Source organism: Scyliorhinus torazame, chromosome 2 (genome assembly GCF_047496885.1).
Source record: "Scyliorhinus torazame isolate Kashiwa2021f chromosome 2, sScyTor2.1, whole genome shotgun sequence".
In the NCBI taxonomy this organism is placed as follows: domain Eukaryota; kingdom Metazoa; phylum Chordata; class Chondrichthyes; order Carcharhiniformes; family Scyliorhinidae; genus Scyliorhinus; species Scyliorhinus torazame.
Window position 1 is genome coordinate 101082575 of NC_092708.1, and position 19992 is coordinate 101102566.

A 19992-nucleotide genomic window follows, 5' to 3' on the forward strand; every position below is an offset into this window, starting at 1 on the left:
AAAAGCCTTGAACACTCCATTCACTCTCTCCGTTCCCCGCTCCATCTCTCCCTCCTCATCTCTCACCCCCCCCTATCTCCCTCGCTGCTCCCCTTTTCCTCAGTTGGTGGGCCAACAACCTAATCGCCTTCTCCCCATATTCGTACTGTACACCCTGTGCCTTCCTCCATTGTGCCTCTGCATTACCCGTAGTCAACAAGTCAAATTCTACATGTAGCCTTTGCCTTTCCCTGTACAGTCCCTCCTCCGGTGCCTCCGCATATTGTCTGTCCACCCTCAGAAGTTCTTTCAACAACCGCTCCCTTTCCCCTACCCTCCTGCTTTCCTTTATGTGCCCTAATAGATATCAGCTCCCCTCTAACCACTGCCTTCAGTGCCTCCCAGACCACTCCCACCTGTACCTCCCCATTATCATTTAAGTTCCAAGTACCTTTCAATACACCCCCTCACCCTTAAAACACACCCCCTCATCTGCCAATAATCCCATGTCCATTCTCCAGGGTGGAAGCTGTTGTTTTTCTTCCGCTATCTCCAGGTCCACCCAATGTGGAGCATGATCCGAGATGGCTATAGCCGTGTATTCCGTCCCCCGTCACCTTTGGGATCAGTGCCCTTCCCAAAACAAAAAAATCTATTCGTGAAAATACTTTGTGTACATAGGAGAAAAACGAGAACTCCTTACTCCTAAGTCTACTAAATCTCCAGGGATCTACTCCTCCCATCTGCTCCATAAAATCCTTAAGCACCCTAGCTGCAGCTGGCCTCCTTCCGGTCCTGGACCTCGATCTGTCCAGCCCTGGGTCCAGCACCGTATTAAAGTCTCCCACCCATTACCAACTTCCCCACTTCTAGGTCCGGGATTTCGTCCGAACATACGCCTCATAAAATTGGGCATCATCCCAGTTCGGGGCATACACGTTCACTAATACCACCGCCTCCCCTTGCAGTTTGCCACTCACCATCACGTATCTGCCCCCACTATCCGCCACTATAGTCTTTGCCTCAAACATTACCCGCTTCCCCCACTAGTATGGCCACCCCCCTGTTTTTTGCATCTAGCCCCGAATGAAACACCTGCCCCCACCCATCCTTTGCGAAGTCTAACCTGGTCTATCAGCTTCAGATGCGTCTCCTGAAGCATAACCACATCTGCCTTAAGTTTCTTTAGGTGTGCGAGTACCCATGCCCTCTTAATCGGCCCGTTCAGCCCTCTCACATTCCACGTGATCAACCGGGTTGGGGGGCTCTTTACCCCCCCCCCCCCCCCCCCCCCCCCCCCCCCCCCCCCCCCTTGACGACTAGCCATTTCCTTTTTCAATCCAGCTCCTCACCTGGTTCCCACGTAGCTGTATCCCCCCCAGGCGGCGCCCCCCCCGACCCACCCCCCCCAATACCAGCTCCCCCCTTCTCCCAGCAGCAGCAACCCAGTTAACCCCCCCCCCCCCCCCCCGCTAGATCCCAAGCTAGCGTAATTGCACCCCCCATGTTGCTCCCAGAAGTCAGCAAACTCTGGCCGACCTCGGCTTCCCCCCGTGACCTCGGCTCACACTGTGCGAGGCCCCCTCCTTCCTGCTTCCCTGTTCCCGCCATGATTACCATAGCGCGGGAACAAAGCCCGCGCTTCCCTTTTGGCCCCGCCCCCAATGGCCGGCGCCCTCGGCTCCTCGTCCTCCCTCACTCCCTCCCCCACGACATGGGGAAGAGAGAGAAGTTACAGGGTCGCAGGTTTAACAACTTGGGAAGTCCTCTCTTCCCCCTTTTTCCCCCTTCATCCCACAAATTCACCCCCCCACTTTTGTCCCAAACGTTCTGTGAAGAATGTGAAGAAGGCCTATGGAGTGTTGGCCTTTATTGGTAGAGGGATTGAGTTCCGGAGTCGGGAGGTCATGTTGCAGCTGTACAGAACTCTGGTACGGCCGCATTTGGAGTATTGCGTACAGTTCTGGTCACCGCATTATAGGAAGGACGTGGAGGCTTTGGAGCGGGTGCAGAGGAGATTTACCAGGATGTTGCCTGGTATGGAGGGAAAATCTTATGGGGAAAGTCTGACGGGACTTGAGGTTGTTTTCGTTGGAGAGAAGAAGGTTAAGAGGAGACTTAATAGAGTCATACAAAATGATCAGGGGGTTGGATAGGGTGGACAGTGAGAGCCTTCTCCCGCGGATGGATATGGCTGGCACGAGGGGACATAACTTTAAACTGAGGGGTAATAGAATATAGGACAGAGGTCAGAGGTAGGTTCTTTACGCAAAGAGTAGTGAGGGCCGTGGAATGCCCTACCTGCTACAGTAGTGAACTCGCCAACATTGAGGGCATTTAAAAGTTTATTGGATAAACATATGGATGATAATGGCATAGTGTAGGTTAGATGGCTTTTGTTTCGGTGCAACATCGTGGGCCGAAGGGCCTGTACTGCGCTGTATTGTTCTATGTTCTATGTTCTTTTTCTGGCCTGCTCACTCCAGCTTCTCCTCGACAATAAATGTCCACGCCTCATCTGCCGTTTCGAAGTAGTGGTGTTTCCCTAGATGTGTGACCCACAGTCTTGCCGGTTGCAGCATTCCGAATTTGACCTTCCTTTTATGCAACACCGCCTTGGCCCGATTAAAGCTTGCCCTCCTTCTCGCCACCTCCGCACTCCAATCTTGATATACGCGGATCACCGCATTCTCCCACCTACTGCCCCAAGTTTTCTTTGCCCATCTGAGGTTCATCTCTCTGTCCTTATATCGGAGAAATCTCACCACTATTGCTCGAGGAATTTCTCCAGCCCTCGGTCTTCGCGCCATAACCCGATAGGCTCCCTCCACCTCCAGTGGACCCGTCGGGGCCTCCGATCCCATTAACGAGTGCAGCATCGTGCTCACATATGCCCCGACGTCCGCCCGTTCTGCACCTTCGGGAAGACCAAGAATCCTTAGGTTCTTCCTCCTCGCATTATTCTCCAGCACCTCCAGCCTTTCCACACATCTTTTGTGTTGTGCCTCGTGGATCTCCGTTTTCACCACCAGGCCCTGTATGCCGTCCTCATTCTCAGCAGCCTTTGCCTTCACGACCCGAAGCTCCTGTTCCTGGGTCTTTTGCTCCTCCTTTAGCCCCTCAAACGCTTGTAATATCGGGGCCAACAGCTCCTTCTTCATCTCCTTTTTGAGTTCATCTACGCAACGCCGCCGGAACTCTTGTTGGTCAGGGCCCCATATTAAACTGCCTCCTTCCGACGCCATCTTGCTTTGTGCCTGCCTTCCTGGCCGCTGCTCTAGAGGATCCACCGCAATCCGGCTACTTTCCTCTCTCTTTTCCATCCGTGTCCAGGGGGGATTCCCTTCTGGATTACCGCACAGTGTTATTTGCCGTTAAAATTGCCGATGGGGCTCCTATTAAGAGCCCAAAAGTCCGTTCCACCGGGAGCTGCCGAAACGTGCGACTCAGCTGGTCATCGCCGCACCCGGAAGTCATCCCCCACCTTTTTCAATGACAGGTGTCTCAATCAGGCAACAAGCGCCCGGGAACCCTCCAGGAACCCCTTACTTTGCTTTGCTTTTACTTGTCATGCTCGTAGTTTGGCAACCCCCCCCCCTCCCCCCACACACACACACACACACACACACACACACATTAGATTATTACCAGCAGCAGTAGGATGAGGGCCTTAAGTGAGCATTAGTTGCTCATGTATCGGCTCCAATTGGCAATCGGGTAAAAAGACCATTCACAGGCCTTCCTTTCCTCTATTTCATCAAGGTGGGAGTGGGAAGATGGAGGGGTCCCCATCTGCGACCAACCCATCTGCCATCAAACTTGCCATATGTGAGGGCACAAAGTTCTGCCCTAAGCCTAATGTGGGCTATGGAATCTGGAGCCCCATTCAACAACTTGTGGCTCACTGCAGTGGGTAGTTGAAGTTGGCAGAAATCAGCATTTCTGGCTCAAATACTTTGGTGTACTTTTGAAATGACCTCAATCCCCTTGGAGCTAAATTTGGGGCTTTTAGTTATAACTGTAAAGAATAACTGTGATATCCAAAACCCAAATGGGCTGAGGAGATCGTGAAGTAGGAAAACTGGGCAAGAGAAATGGAATGGGAGAAACTGCAGAGAAATCAGATCATTTGAGGAAAAGGAGGGGAAACTAATCTTATGGACCTTAATTCAAAAGCTGTATAATCTTGCAGCAGTTGCAGAAAATTACATCCGCCAACATAAAAACACCATGCTGGGGCGAATAGTAGATTCTGCTTTACTGATATTTTCACATTTACTTTTTTAAATGTATTTTATTCCAAACATATTCAAAGGTATGAAAACATAAATAAATTAAAGAACATTCTTCACACCTCACAGTTTGTGCAAGTTCTTCCCCCTCCCCCCCCCACCCCCGTGACAAACAATTCCATGGTCATGAAATTCCAAACATGGCCATGAAATCTTCATATTTACTGCTGCCCTTTTTAGTTATTTGCAAACATTTTTGGTTCTGACCCTGCCATCCCTCCATCCCTGTGACCACTGCACCCCCATGGTCTTGAAACAGCCTCACTTCATTACTCTTGGAACATCGGACCGAATTCTGTTTGATGCAGATGCACAAATTAGCTACTTTCCTGCTCCCCCTTCCAGAGTTATGGCCATTGTTCACTAAAGCTCATCCAATTGAAATTCAAGCAATAGTGTCACCAACCTCTTAAGTTCTCACAGTCTGTGTTAATTTCAGTGCCAGGCAAATGTAATCTAAAGTACCCTGGAAAATGCCCCACTTTTAAAAAAATCATGCACCTGCTCGTCTCGCAGTCCAGTGGCGAACATGGAGTTTGCAGTTTGCTCTATTACTGCAAGCACGGTAGCATTGTGGATAGCACAATTTCTTCACAGCTCCAGGGTCCCAGGTTCTATTCCGGCTTGGGTCACTGTCTGTGCGGAGTCTGCACATCCTCCCCGTGTGTGCGTGGGTTTCCTCCGGGTGCTCCGGTTTCCTCCCACAGTCCAAAGATGTGCAGGTTAGGTGGATTGGCCATGATAAATTGCCCTTAGTGCCCAAAATTGCCCTTAGTGTTGGGTGGGGTTACTGGGTTATGGGGATAGGGTGGAGGTGTTGACCTTGGGTGGGGTGCTCTTTCCAAGAGCCGGTGCAGACTCGATGTGCCGAATGGCCTCCTTCTGCACTGTAAATTCTATGATTATTCAGTGTACTCATTCGAGTTTAGAAGCATGAGAGGCGAGCTTGTTGAGCCATTTAGGATTCTCAGGGGGCTTGACACGGCAGATGCTGAGAGGTTGTTTCCTCTTGTGGGAGAGTCTGGGATCAGAGAGCATAATCTCAGAGTATGGAGTTGCCCATTTAAGACCGAGATGGGGAGGGATTTATTCTCTCTAAATCTGTGGAATTCTTTACCACAGGGAGCTGTGGAGGCTGCTTCATTAAGTATGTTCAAAGTTGAGATGGACAGATTTAAATCTGTTAGGGAACCAAGGATTATGGAGATAAGGCAGGAGAGTGGAGTTGAGGATTATATCAGATCAGCCGAAGAGAGGGAAGGGAGGGAGGACCGGGGTGGGGGGTGGAGCAAGAGGGAGTAGCCAAACCCAGCAGGAAAGAAAAAGGAGTAGCAGAGAAGAAGGGGGTTGGGGAGGGGAGGGGGGGGGGGAGGGAGGGAGGGTGGGGGGGGGGGGAGGGAGGGAGGGTGGGGGGTGGGGGGGTGGGGGAGGGGAGGGAGGGTGGGGGGGGGGGGGAGGGAGGGAGGGTGGGGGGTGGGGGGGTGGGGGAGGGGAGGGGGTGGGAGGTGGGGGAGGGGAGGGGGGAGGGGGGGGGGGTGGGGGGGGGAGGGGGGGTGGGGGAGGGGAGGGAGGGAGGGGGGTGGGGGGGGGGGGAGGGGGGGGAGGGAGGGAGGGTGGGGGGGGAGAGGACAAGGGAAGGGAGGAAGGAGGAGGGAACACAAACTGGGAGTGAGAGCGCTAGAAACGACAACGACCACAAAAAGCACAGCAAGGCGAAAGAGAGAAAGAAGGAACGACAGACGGCCGAAGCTGAGGCAAATGGACAAAAAAAAACCAAGAGATATAAGTGACATCAGGTCACCACCCAGGTGCCCCTTCCATCCGGTTTTGTATTGCTTGTTTTCTATTTTAAAAAAAAAAAGAAGGGGGGAGAAAAGCCCTCTTTTCCACTGTGTTGTGAAATATTTTTTTTAGTTCCTGTGTTTTTTGTTTTTCTGTGTGAACATTTGTAAGTATATCATGTATAAAACCCCCAAAAATATTTAAAAAAAAAAAATCAGATCAGCAATGATCTATCTCACTGAATGGCAGGGCAGACTCAATGGGTCAAATAGCCTACTTCTGCTCCTACGTCTTATGGTCTTAAGATAGTTCTCCATTGATATAGGAAACCAAGCTATGTGAGACACAAACTTTTACTGCTTTCAGAAATCTGAAAGGCCCCTTAATATTAGAGGTTGTACTTTTTCATAACCTGGAACCCTGTGGTTGAGTTCTGTACATCATTCAATTAAATTGTGGATGTTTCAACGTTTTACTCTCTCCAGCCACACACTACTTAACTGTAGATAGTGTGTGGTGAGGGTAAAGTTATTTTTAATCTGTGACTTTCTTTGACAAAAAGACTGAAAATTATTTTTGGGTCATGTTTTGTACTAGAAAAGGCAGTCATGTGTCAAATAAAGTAACAAAGAACAAGATTAAAAATGCTGAAACATGGCATTTATTGTTTCTTTTTTTAATATATTAGGATGAACACTGAAAGTGTTATTTCAAATAACGTGCTAAGTATTATAGTTCTGAAATTTGAAACATTTGGGACTGTTATGTGAAGGATACAGACGACTGAGAGTCAGTGAGTTTTGGTACATCTTGTGGATACACAATTCTTAGCCTATTGTATTTGCCCGTTGCCATGGGCTTAATTGACTAACTGTTTAATTTTCTCCAATGGCTCAACTTATTTTTGAATTTTGTTTTTGCAGATGAGGAGCCAAAATTAAATGCAGGCCTCTTTAATTGTGTTTGTGAAGGGATGTCTTGTGGAGGAGTGGATCAATGTGTCGGGCAACAGTGCTTTGCTTCATTGAGCATAAATGATGGTCATCCAGTTTATCAAAAAGGTTGCTTCCAGGTATATGAACAGAGTAAGCTGACGTGCAAGACTCCACCATCAGCAGACCAGACAGTAGAATGTTGTCACGGCAATCTGTGTAATATGAACATTACAGCTCAACTGCCACCTAAAGGTAAAACTTATTTATAAATACTGGAGCCTGTAAAAAAAATTGTGTTCGAATTATATAATTGCCAACTGCCCCGTGTTTAGCAGATGTTACAGTCCTAATTCACACTCTGCAGCAGTGAAGATAATGTCAGGGTGTTAAACAATTGGTCTGTGTGGTGAATTCAATGACTTGCAAAACGGTGTACTTTTCTGACATATGGGAATAATGCAAATTGAGTCCAAAAGCTTAGATTTCATTGCATGAACTTTATCTGGGAGATCAAACTGTTGGAGACTATTAGTACTTTTATATTGTTAAATCATGCACTATCTTGTTTTGCATTCTCCAGTGCTGTCCTTTGAATATCTCTGGCATGTGGGGATCTTGCACGCTGCTCTGATTACTTACTTTTAGTTTTCAGAAGTTAACATTCTGTTTTTGAAAAGAGATCAGAAATGATGATCAGATGTATTGTTTCTAGCTTTGTAAGACTGTACACAGGACTGCTCAGGATACCAGCAGTTATCGAGCTGTTATTGATCAAAACAAATGTTTCTCACATGCTATCATATGTTATCAATTTAGTTCATAGTTCAGATCAATATCCGTATTGATTCTTCCTCAATTTAGTCACTTTCTTTCTTCTGCCTCATCTGTTTTTAATGATACAGCTTCTGTTTAAACTTCATCCATTGATTGCGACTGATCATTATTGGGGAAAATTGCTTGATTTTCTTGTACTGTTTCTGTCAGATTTATAGACCCTGTTCAGATTCCGTTTGTTTTAATCACTTAGCAATTATATTATTTTTATCCCCCAGATAATATCTGAATACTGAGATTAGCAGGTTCAAAGTGGGTGGTTTAAATGTTTGCAGGGCTCAATATTTGCAGGGCGTCATGGTATCACAGTGGTTAGCATCGTTGCTTTACAGCTCCAGGGATCCGGGTTCGATTCCCGGCTTGGGTTACTGTCTGTGCGGAGTCTGCACGTTCTCCCCGTATCTGCGTGGGTTTCCTCCTGGTGCTCCGGTTTCCTCCCACAAGTCCCGAAAGACATGCTTGTTAGGTGAACTGGGCATTCTGAATTCTCCCTCTGTGCACCCGAACAGGCGGCGTAGTGTGGCGACTGGGGGATTTTCACAGTAACTTCATGTAAGTCCACTTGTGACACTAATAAAGATTATTATGATCTGATCTGAATAACCTGTTGTTGTTTACAAATCCTATTATCTATATTTGCTCCTAACATCGTTCACATCTAAACTAAGAGTTTACAGATTAATACCATTGTCACCTTTTTGATTGAGCTTTTTTTGGATGTTGATGAGTTACATTTATTACATTTTTTTTTTTAAAAAGAAGGAATTCCATTAAATTGAGTCAGAGGAGGATGGAAGGGTGGAGGAGGGGTTACAGATGTAAAGAGGGGTCAGGTCATAAAGGGACTTCAACATAAGGATGAGAATTTTGAATTTGAAATGCTGGGGGAGCAGATGTTCATGCTAATGTGTGGGATACGATATTGATCTGGATGAGCTGAAGTTTCCGGGGAGATGGTGGATGAGACAGGTGAGGAGAGCATTAGACTACCCATGTCCAGAGGTGACAAAGATGTGGGCGAATGTTGCCAGTCGCAGGTGACCTGAGGTTGGAGAGGAAGCTAATCAAGAGGCAGTCTCGATGATACAGAGGACATGGGGTCAGAAGCATGGCTTGGAATCAAATAGGACACAAGTTAAAACAACCTGGGGCAGCCTGAGGCAGTGGCTGAAGAAGGCAACCTAATCTGTTGCAAAGCTGAGAAATTGTGAGGGGCCAAAAATGATTTACTCTGGCCTTCACGTACTTGAATTAATGAAATTCTAGTTTATTCAAGCTTGCAGGTCAGACCTGCACACTTACAACACTAGGCATAAAAGGGTGTCAATACAGATACTGGGTGTCAATACCATACACGTGAAAGCTGAGGCATTGTCTGCCATTGATGTTTTGAGTTTGGAATGGCTACATAGATATTTATAGATGAGGTTACCTCTATCCTTGTGCATGTAGTTGGTTTTATATCCAAGGCAAAGAAATTTTACATTCTGCCAATTTTTTGAAAGGTAATTATCGCTACAGTTAAGCTTTTGCACGGACAGTGTTTTTGGTAATGTTATCCTGAGAAAATGTCACAAAGAACTTCTTAAATATTTAAAGCTGCTCTGCTGGTATTCTACGCAAACATTTTTGGATATTTAAATATTGTTGTTGGGTTTGGAGGTCAGGCTTTAGCATTTTAAAAATTCATTTTCGAGATATGGGCGTCGCTGGTTAGGCCAGCATTTATTGCCCATCCCTAGTTGCCCTTCAGAAGGTGGTGGTGAGTTGCCTTCTTGGAACTGTTGCAGTCCTTGAAGTGTAGGTACACCCACTGTGCTGTTAGGGAGGGAGTTCCAGGATGTTGCCTCAGCGACAGTGAAGGAACGGCGATATATTTCCAAGTCAGGGTGGTGAGTCTCTTGGAGGAGAACCTCCCAAGTGGTGGGGTTCCCAGGTATCTGTTGCTCTTCTCCTTCTAGATAGTAGTGGTCATGAGTTTGGAAAGTACTGTGTGAGGAACCTTGGTGAGTTACTGCAGTGCATCTTGTAGATGGTACACACGGCTGCCACTGTTTGTTGGCGGTTTGAATGTTTGTGGAAGGAGGAGCAATCAAGCAGGTTGCTTTGTCCTGGATAGTGTTGAGCTTCTTGAGTTTTGTTGGAGCTGCACTTATCCAGGCAAATGGAGAGTATTCCATTACACGTATGACTTGTGCCTTGTATATGATGGACAGGCTTTGGAGGGTCAGGAGGTGAGTTACTCACCATAGGATTCCTAGCCTTTGACCTGCCCTGGTAGCCACAGTATTAATATGGCTAGTTCAGTTCAGTTTCTGATCAATGGTGAGCCCCGGGCTGTTGATTGTGGGGGATTCAGCAATGGCAATGCCATTGAATGTCAAGGGACGATTGTTAGATCCTCTCTTGGAGATGGTCATTGCCTGGCACTTGTGTGGCACCAATGTATCTTGCCACTTGTTAGCCCATGCCTGGACATTGTCCAGGTCTTGATGCATTTGGGCATGGACTGCTTCACTATCTGAGGAGTCACAAAGGATGCTGAACATTGTGCAGTCATCCATAAACAGCCCCATCGCTGACCTTATGATTGAAGGAAGGTCATTGATGAAGCAGCTGAAGATGGTTGGCCTAGGACACTACCCTGAGGAACTCCTGCAGTGATGTCCTAGAGCTGAGATGATTGACTTCCAATCACCGCAACCATCTTCCTTTGTGCCAGGTATGACTCCAACCAGAGTAGCGTTTTCCTCCTGATTCCCATTGACTCCAGTTTAGCTGGGGCTCCTTGATGCCATACTCGGTCAAATGCTGCCTTGATGTCAAGGGCAGTCACTCTCTCCTCATCTCTGGCATTCAGCTTTTTTGTCCATGTTTGAACCAAGGCTGTAATGTGATCAGGAGCTGAGAGACCCTGGCAGAACCCAAAATCAGCATCCGTGAGCAGGTTATTGCTGAGTAAGTGTTGCTTGATAGCATTGTTGATAACTCCTTCCATCACTTTATTATTGATTGACAATAGACTGATGGGGTGATAATTGGCTCGGTTGGATTTGTCGTGTTTCTTGTGTACAGGACATACCAGGGCAATTTTCCGTATTGCCGGGTGGATGCCAGTGTTGTGTCTGTACTCGAACAGCCTGGCTAGGAGTGTGGCAAGTTCTGGAGTCTTCAGTACTATTGGCCTTGGTGCTGCTGAGTCATGGCCTAGTAACAGACTGACTGTTCAACTGCAATTTTGTGACATTGTTCCAGGTGACTCCGTAGATGACTTTTTTCTATTCCACTAATTTGTAAGACTATACTTGAGTCCAGCAACAGAAGATGTGGTTTCTTGCGACAAACTGATTGCTATGATGTGGTACTATGATGTGGTACTCTGCGTTGAATGTTGAAGTTGTTGATTCTGGTAACAGGAGGACTTTCATTCTCTTCTACTGGCTTTTTGAATACCAATTAAGAGTTAAATATCTCTTAATCTATGAGCTTAGTGCTCTTATAGGTATTTGAGCAATAGGGTTATTCTTTCATGGTGAGGTATTATTTTTGTCTCTGAGCCTGTCGGGTTTATAATTTAAGTTTTGCTGACTTCAGCAATCTGGCAAATGAAGAATAAAGGCCCGAGACTATTCCTTGCTTATTTAGGTGTTGCCATTAATAACAATAATAATCATCTTTTATTGTCACAAGTATGAAGTGACTGTGAAAAGCCCCTAGTCGCCACATTCCGGCGCCTGTTCGGGTAAGCTGGTACGGGAATTGAACCCACGCTGCTGGCCTTGTTCTGCATCACAAACCAGCTGTCTAGCCCACTGAGCAATTAGATGACCAACCTTGTGTAGGTATACTAATGTGATCTGAGACTGGGAAGTGTCCAGTTCAATTCACTGGATATGTTGCAGAAGGTCAACACCCCCTATTACAGGGAGTTGAAGGAGCTTCCCCAATTTGACTCTAGGCCTTGTGAGAATCTTTCTTTTTAAAAAAAAAAAAAAAAAAATTTTTTATTAAAGGTTTTCATAAAATATCAATAACAAAATGAGAAAGAAAAAAGAACCCAACAGAGTTAAATACAAAACACAATCTAAAAAAGCAAACCCCCAAACCCAACCCCCCCCCCCCCGTACATAAATAATAAATTAACATTAACACCCCGACTTAACACAACAGGTGTTTACACCCCCTCAGACCCTCCAGTGTAAATAGCAAAAACAAAAATAAAGTATCCCCCCCCCCCCCCAACCCCCCCGAGCTGCTGCTGCCATTGACCAATGTCTATCGTTCTGCCAGAAAGTCTAAGAACGGTTGTCACCACCTAAAGAACCCTTGTACCGACCCTCTCGAGGCGAATTTCACCCTCTCCAATTTAATGAACCCTGCCATATCGCTGATCCAGGATTCCACGCTTGGGGGCCTCGCATCTTTCCACTGAAGGAGAATCCTTCGCCGGGCTACCAGGGATGCAAAGGCCAGAATTCCGGCCTCTTTCGCCTCCAGCACTCCCGGCTCCTCTGCCACCCCAAATATTGCGAGCCCCCAGCCCGATCTTACCCTGGATCCTACCACCCTTGACACCGTCCTCGCTACGCCCTTCCAAAATTCCTCCAGCGCTGGGCATGCCCAGAACATATGGGTGTGATTTGCTGGGCTCCCTGAGCACCTAACACACCTGTCCTCACCCCCAAAGAACCGGCTCATCCTTGTCCCGGTCATGTGTGCCCTGTGCAGCACCTTAAACTGTATGAGGCTGAGCCTCGCGCACGAAGAGGAAGAATTCACCCTCCCCAGGGCATCTGCCCACGTCCCCTCTTCGATCTCCTCTCCCAACTCCTCCTCCCACTTACCTTTCAACTCCACCACCAAGGCCTCCTCCTCCTCCTGGTGAGAACCTTTCTATTTCTTGACTGAGAAAGTTATTCTCAATCTTTGCCTGAAGTTCTCATTTTATTTTGGATGTGTAACTTTAATTATTTGATCATTTTGAATCAACCTTTCTCCCAATAATAACTATTATAGATGAGTATTTTTTTTCATACCTGACTTACAAACTACTTGCACGTTATCTAGTCACTCTAATCCTTAAAATATAAAAATTAAACTATACAGTTTGATGGCAGCAATGACGTTGAACAATTAATATGCTGCTGTTATGACATTTATTAAATGGGCCAAATCTCAAGGGACTCTTTATCATCATGAACTGACACAGCTTTACGCACTCCTCTGCATAATTCTTTAGTGAATCAGTACTTCAGTTTGGTATATCTGGTGATTGATATCAAATTTCATACTTTTCGAATCCCTTCAGACAAATTATTGATGGGATAAATTCTCAGTCACAGCCATACTGTCATCAGTATTTGCTATCACCATCCCTCAGTTTCTTGCTGCCTGCAGTATAGATAAAAGCATGCAGGAATTCAGTTAATTACATTACTTTTCCCACAAAAATCCTCAATAATTGGAAAGTTTTGCAAGGTAAGTTCAAAAGGTCTTATCGTGACACTCCCATGCCCATTCACCCATTCAGCACTATGGCACTATGTACAGAGCCAATGAGCCATGTAATAATAATGGCAAGTTGAAATGCTGAGGGGCAGAAAACACTCTTTCAGAAATTTTCTTTGACAAATCTATATGGTTGTGGGAACAGCAGTGTTTTTTCCAAAGAGACTAGGCAATTATAAGATCAGTCAAGCATTCATGATGAATGCAACTGTTTTAGGAGATACAGATGGCCAGACAACTATGTTCTCCACCTATGCTTATTACTAATGCTTGGCTGTGTTCCAAGCTGTTCAAATACAATAGGTCAACAGTGGGTTCTGATTTGACAACTGTGTTTACTCTGTTTGATTGGCAATTTTGTGTGGTTATAAATTATTTTTTCTGTAGTTTTTTTTCACCAATGTATTCATATTTATTTAAACAAATTTTAGAGATGTGAAGTGATTAAAGCTCCTGTTACCGATGACTGTAGTTACTCTGTGATTTTAGGAGCAGTTTGTTTTCAAGGAAATTTCTCTGTGTTTTTTTCCTCAGCAACTCAATACTGTGTACAGAATCCATAAGCCAAATAACTTCAATCTTACACTGCTTCAATCTTATACTGCATTTAAAAAAGGTTAAAAATAAACGTTCAATGGATGTCCAATCCCTCTACACCCCACCGCCTCTTCCTTGAGCAGAGGGACAAAAAATACCCTCTCACGATCACTCTCCTCCGCCTTTCTGAACTTGTTCTGTCATTAAATAATTTCTCCTTTAACTGTCTCACTTGTTGCAAATAAAAAGATGTGACTATGGGCACCCGCATGGGCCCCAGGTATGGCTTGGGTCACTGTGCGGAATCTGCACGTTCTCCCCGTGTCCTCCGGGTGCTCCGGTTTAAAAAATATATAATGGGTGACACAGTGGTTAGCATTGCTGCCTCACCGCTCCAGTGTCCCGGGTTCAATTCCGGCCTCGGGTGACTGTCTGCGTGGACTTTGCACTTTCTTCCCGTGTCTACATGGGTTTCCTCCGGGTGCTCCGGTTTCCTAAAAAAGTCCAAAGATGTGCAGGTTCGGTGGATTGGCCATGATATATTGCCTGTTAGTGTCCAAAAGGTTAGGTGGGGTTACTGGGTTGCGGGGCAGGGGTGGAAGTGTGGACTTGGGTAGGGTGCTCTTTCCAAGTGCCGGTGCAGACTCTATAGGTTGAATGGCCTCCTTCTGCACTGTAAATTCTATGATTCTGTTGTAATGCTCCAATGATGCCCAAGGCAAACTGAAAGAACACTACCTCCCCTTTTGATCAGGCACATTACAGCCTACTGGACTCAACATTGTGTCCAACAACTTTAGACTGTGAACTCTATCTTGACGCCCCTTTTTGGTTTTTATTTTTTGGTTCCATTGGTTTGCCCCAACACAGCCCCACCCCTCCCCCAAATGGCCACCTGTCCCTTGCTGTTCATTTCTGCTCCCACTGAATACTGACATTTGTTCGTATGTTAACACATTCTACTATCTTGCATCTTGCCAAATTTAGTACTCTTATGTCCTGAATGGCACCATTAACGCTTGCCTTTGTCTTATGCCCATGACACTTTTGACAATCTCTCCTTTTCTCTGACCTATCCCTGTCCTTCTATTCTGCCCCACCTGTCTCTCCAACTATATAATACATAGTTCTGTAGAATAATAATAATCGCTTATTGTCACAAGTAGACTTCAATGAAGTTACTGTGAAAAGCCCCTTGTCGCCACATTCCGGCACCTGTTCGGGGAGGCTGGTACGGGAATTGAACCCGTGCTGCTGGCCTTGTTCTGCATTACAAGCCAGCTGTTTTTCCCACTGTGCTAAACCAGCACCTATCGAAGGGCCGTATGGAACCAAAATGTTAATTTTGTTTCTCTCTCCACAGAAGCTGCCAGGCCAGCTGAGTTTATCCAGTATTTACTGTTTTTGTTTCAGATTTCCAGCAACCGCAGTATTTTTGCTTTTATTTGAATAAGATTACTGGATAGGAAAGTCATTATTGCTTTCTAAAAGGATATGCCTTTGTATCTCCTTGAACCTCCACATTTAATCTGCTTCATATGTAAATGCATCAATATTTGAATTAAATATGTATGAAATATTGAGGAGGTTTGAGGATTTGAAGTTTTGGATATAAATAAACACTTGATACATTTTTCGTAATGTCCTTTCATTCCACAGATAAGTCACAGCAAGGAACAGCATTGAGTTACAGTGTAAGAACCTTGGCTATTGTTGTTATCGCTCCAGTAATTGTGCTGATTGTTGTGTCCATGGTGACGGTACTGATATTGCGGAAGTTTCACCAAAATCAGATGCAAAGACTAAATGCTCGAGAGGTTGAGTATGGTGCCATTGATGGACTGATTGCCTCAAATGTTGGAGACAGCACATTAGCAGTAAGGATTGTTGATTTATTCTTTGTTCTTTACCATCAGTTTTTGTTTTAAATTTAGTGCACCCAATTCTTTCTTTTTTCCAAATAAGGGCCAATTTAGAATGGCCAATCCTTTGGGTTGTGGGGGTGAGACCCTCGCAGACATGGGGAGAATGTGCAAACTCCACACGGACAGTGACCCGGGGCCAGGATCGGACCCGGATCCTCAGCGCCGTGAGGCAGCAGTGCTAATCACTGTGCCACCGTGCTGCCCACCTCCCATCAGTTTTTTGACAGTCATATGCACTGCTGCACTTCGTCATTATTTGATATTAAATGAGTCGCCTACATTCGGCCGGCACATTATTTTGAAAACTGGACAGAGTTTGAAAATCAAATGCTTTTCTATCTTCTTCTACCTCGTGCATTTTCTAAGTACATACTCATGAAAAAAGAACGACAGTCATTCTTTGTTCTTGGAAATTTATTTGAGTCCTCTTTCAACTTTCCACCAGTCCTAAATAAGAAAGATATGCATGCAATTTACTTTTTATAACTTTGAAAATTGGTACTGTATTGTAAAATTGTGAGTGGAGTCTTATGTCCTGGAGTGCGGTCATGTTCTATCAGTGCCAGGATGTTTTATGTCCACTCGCGAGCTGTGCCGCCCAGCCCCTTCTGTCCAGCTTTTAATCAAGGACCTATTATGTACATTATGCTGTGAATATGTGTTGAAGATCTTGTTGGCAAATTTTTATGTGCAGACGTTTCAGTTGTTGTTTTATCCATCTTGCTAATAGGAATGATGTTGTAAATTTTACAAACCGTGCACTTCTCGTACATGTGATCTGAGGCAGCAGGGTCATATCTTGCCAGAACCTCCTACATTGATAGTTGCTCAGAGCTATATTGAATGTGCCAATAGCAGTAGTTTTGTGTTAAAAGGGCTTGAATTGCTGTTTGTAGCAATTTTTTCTCTCTCGAGAAACAAAATGTCTTGCTTTTCCTCTTTGAAAACAAGTTCAGTTCATTTTGTGCGATCATTTCGTTTCTCACAGGATCTATTGGATCACTCCTGCACATCAGGCAGTGGGTCAGGTCTTCCCTTCCTCATACAGAGAACAGTGGCTCGGCAGATTACCTTGGTGGAATGTGTAGGTGAGTCATAATGAAGGTCACAATCCATTCTGTTTACTCTTTTTGGGATAGGGCAAAGAGGAAAAAATAAACTGGCGCAATTATGCTTTTCTTCCACTGTTTCACCCCACCCCCAAAACCTGTAGAAAATGATGCGCCCCAAAGGTGGCATGATAAATAATTATTCTTCAAGGAGTATTTGGTGCTCCAATTTTTTGGGGGGACCAAATGGATACTTGACAAACTGGGAGCAGTTTCTCAGATAGTTGAATTCAACAAGTTAGCTCTAAGTAAATTTGTTGTAGGTCTCCAAATAGCATGTACTTGCACTTTTTTGTTCCCTCTACAAGTGTATGGTGGTGGGGTGTGTGTCCATAGGGGAGACAGATCCAGAAAACCCAGAGAAAATTATGAGGTTTTTGACTCTCTTATCCCTCCTCCTTCCATATTGTCTATCCAAATTTAAAGCAAGTTGTGGATGGGCTTATGAAGTTGCATAGGGGCATCAACAGATTAAGCACCATTCACATTTGTCCTCCACCCCCGGGAAGAAGCTGCTTATTCGGGTTCTGGTTAAGTGAGCTCTGTGTACCACTTTCAGCTGCATTAGGCTTAGCTTTGCGCATGTGGAGTTGACCCTGTGCAGTGCTTCGCTTCAGAGTCCCCATCCTATTTCAAAACCGAGTCTTCCTCCCACTGTTCCCTTGTCTCGTCCACTGGTGTGTGTACCCTTTCTAGTAGTCGTTCATACAGGCCACCGCAGTTTCCCCTCTCTAGGATGTCCGCATCCAGGAGGTCCCCTAACAGTGATTATTGCGGTGGTCATGGGTATGTCCTTGTTCCTCTACGTAAGAAGTTTTTGACCTACATACATCTTAGCTAATTTCCCCTGTCCGCTGGAACTTCTCTGTTAGTTCCTCTAGTGTTGTCAGTATGTTGTCTGTGTAGAAGTCCCCAACTGCCAACATCTCCCCATCCTGTCTCCACCATATGGTGCAAACATCTGGTTGTTGCAGATGGGGGCCTTAATGGACATTTTGGTTAACAGAAATGCTGTCGTAGCTGGTTCCATGACCGGAGTGTAGCTATCACCACTGGACTCGTTGAATGTTTGGTCGGTGGGGATGGGAGAGCTGCCGTGGCCAGAGCCTGGAGAGAGGTCCCCATGCAGGAACCCTCCTTCATTTTCAGCCATGTGGCTTCAGACTCCTTTATCCATCCCTTTCCCCTTTCCGCTGTTGCTGCCCAGTGGTAATATTGCAGGTTTGGGAGGGCTAGCCCCCATGCTTCTTGTTCTCTGCAGGACTTTTTTTGGGATCCTACTTCTGACCGACCTGAGCGGGATCCACCGGCCTCCTTCGATTCTTCGGCCTCCCCAGTGAGGCAGCCGGGTGCCGATCCGTGCTGGTCCACACAAATGTGGACCAGGTGGAATGGCAACCGGGGGGTCTCCCGTGCCCCCGGAGACTCCAAGGTGGTTAGGGTAAGTGCAGTGTGGCTCCCTGGCTCTCCGCTTAGAATGTGGGCACCTTGGTACGTCCAGCTGGCACCTTGGCACTGCCAAGCCAGCAGGAGCACAGCCTGGGTGCCAGGGTGGCAGTGCAAGGGTGGCACTACCAAGGACCAGGGGACAAGGGGGGCCATGCCCATGAAATGAGGATGGAAGGAGGATTTGAAGGGTGGGGGAGTGCAGGATAGGTATGTATCGGCCTCCGGGAGGTTGGGGGGTGATGGATGGGTGTTCCCAGAAGTGAGGGGATGCTATAAAGGGCTTGGAGTGCCTGAGGAGGGAAGACACCAGGGACCCCATTGCGGGGTGTCCTCACTTGGGTGGTGTGAGGTAGTGTCCATGTGTGTGCGGGGTGACATTGCCCATGGGTGGAGGGTGTAGGGGACCCACAAGCTCACTTTGGGGTGCCTTTTCAAAATAGTGGCCCGATCTCCGAGTTCAGCCTCTAGTGCTAAATAAAATTCTAAATGTAGGATAAACCGGTGAGAAACTCCCCAGGGCCCAAAAAGATGACTAAGTGTCATTGGATAGCGGTGGGAAACTCCCGCCAAAAATTAATTTGGAAACTTTTTGAGAGAATCGCGCCATCTGTCTCCTCTCCAGATCCCTTCCAATTCTTTGCCTAAGCGCAATCACAATTGCTAGGGCGAACAGCAGCAGCAGGGAAAGTGGGCATCCGTGCCTAATGCCTCTGTGCAGCTGGATGTAATTAGAGCTGGCGGGAGTTCGTCCGTATGCTTGCCATGGGAGCGCTGTACAGGAGTTTCACCCAGGCGGTGAACCCTGCTTCAAGCACGAACCGCTCCAGTACCTCTATGAGGTACATCCATTTGACTCTGTTGACTGCGTTCAGGGAGACGATCACCTCCGGTGTTCTCTCTCTGGACGGGGTCATGATCACGTTCAGCAGATGCCTGATGTTTGATGTTAACTATCTACCTTTGACAAAGCCCATTTGGTCCACTGCTACCACCTCTGGTACGCAGTCCTCCAGTCTCTTGGCTAGGATCTTGGCCAGTATTTTCATGTCTACATTTAGCAGCGAAATGGGTCTGTAGGCTCGCATTCTATTTGTCTTTCTTGGGAATCAGCGAGATTGAGACTTGTGCTAGCGTAGGTGACAGGGTGCCCCTCCCCAGCAGGTCTGTGAGCACAGGATTCTTTCCCGGTCTTGGTACCGGTGCATTTTTGCGATTATTGCGCTCAGCTGTTCTCCTGCCTTGGATCTTGGATTGTGAAGCGACTGGTGGGCTTTTCTCTTTCAGGTGGATTGGGGAAGGTCTCCCTTCCCACCAGATTGTCCAGCAACTGGGCCACATAGTCCGTGGGGTCGCTGCCTTCGATCCCTTCCGGCAGGCCCACTTTCCTTGAGATCTGCCGCCGTGACCGGTTCACTTGGTCCTCTATCTTCCCCTTCAGACTCCCCTGCGTCACGATCAACCTCGCTATTTCCTTCCCAGGACAGCGATCCGGTCACTCTGGTCTCTTGAGGCCTTTTCTAATTCTTTTATAGTGTTCCCCTGGGCCTCTAATTGCCTCTCTGCCTTGTCCAGGGCTGCCTTCATGGTCACCAGAGCCTCCACGACCACCACCCTACCCTGACCACAGCCTGGATACCGATCT

General features: G+C 46.6%; 1 protein-coding gene across 4 annotated transcripts in view; it reads left to right on the plus strand.

The window, feature by feature from the left end:
* Nucleotides 1-19992, plus strand: part of LOC140390115 (activin receptor type-1-like) — a 137530-nt gene that overhangs the window by 85550 nt on the left and 31988 nt on the right. For all 4 annotated transcript variants that reach the window (XM_072475064.1, XM_072475050.1, XM_072475041.1 and 1 more), the window contains 3 exons: nt 6977-7240; nt 15527-15744; nt 16781-16880. In XM_072475064.1, coding sequence (XP_072331165.1) covers nt 6977-7240; nt 15527-15744; nt 16781-16880 — 582 coding nt within the window. The remainder of the gene's footprint in view (nt 1-6976; nt 7241-15526; nt 15745-16780; nt 16881-19992) is intronic.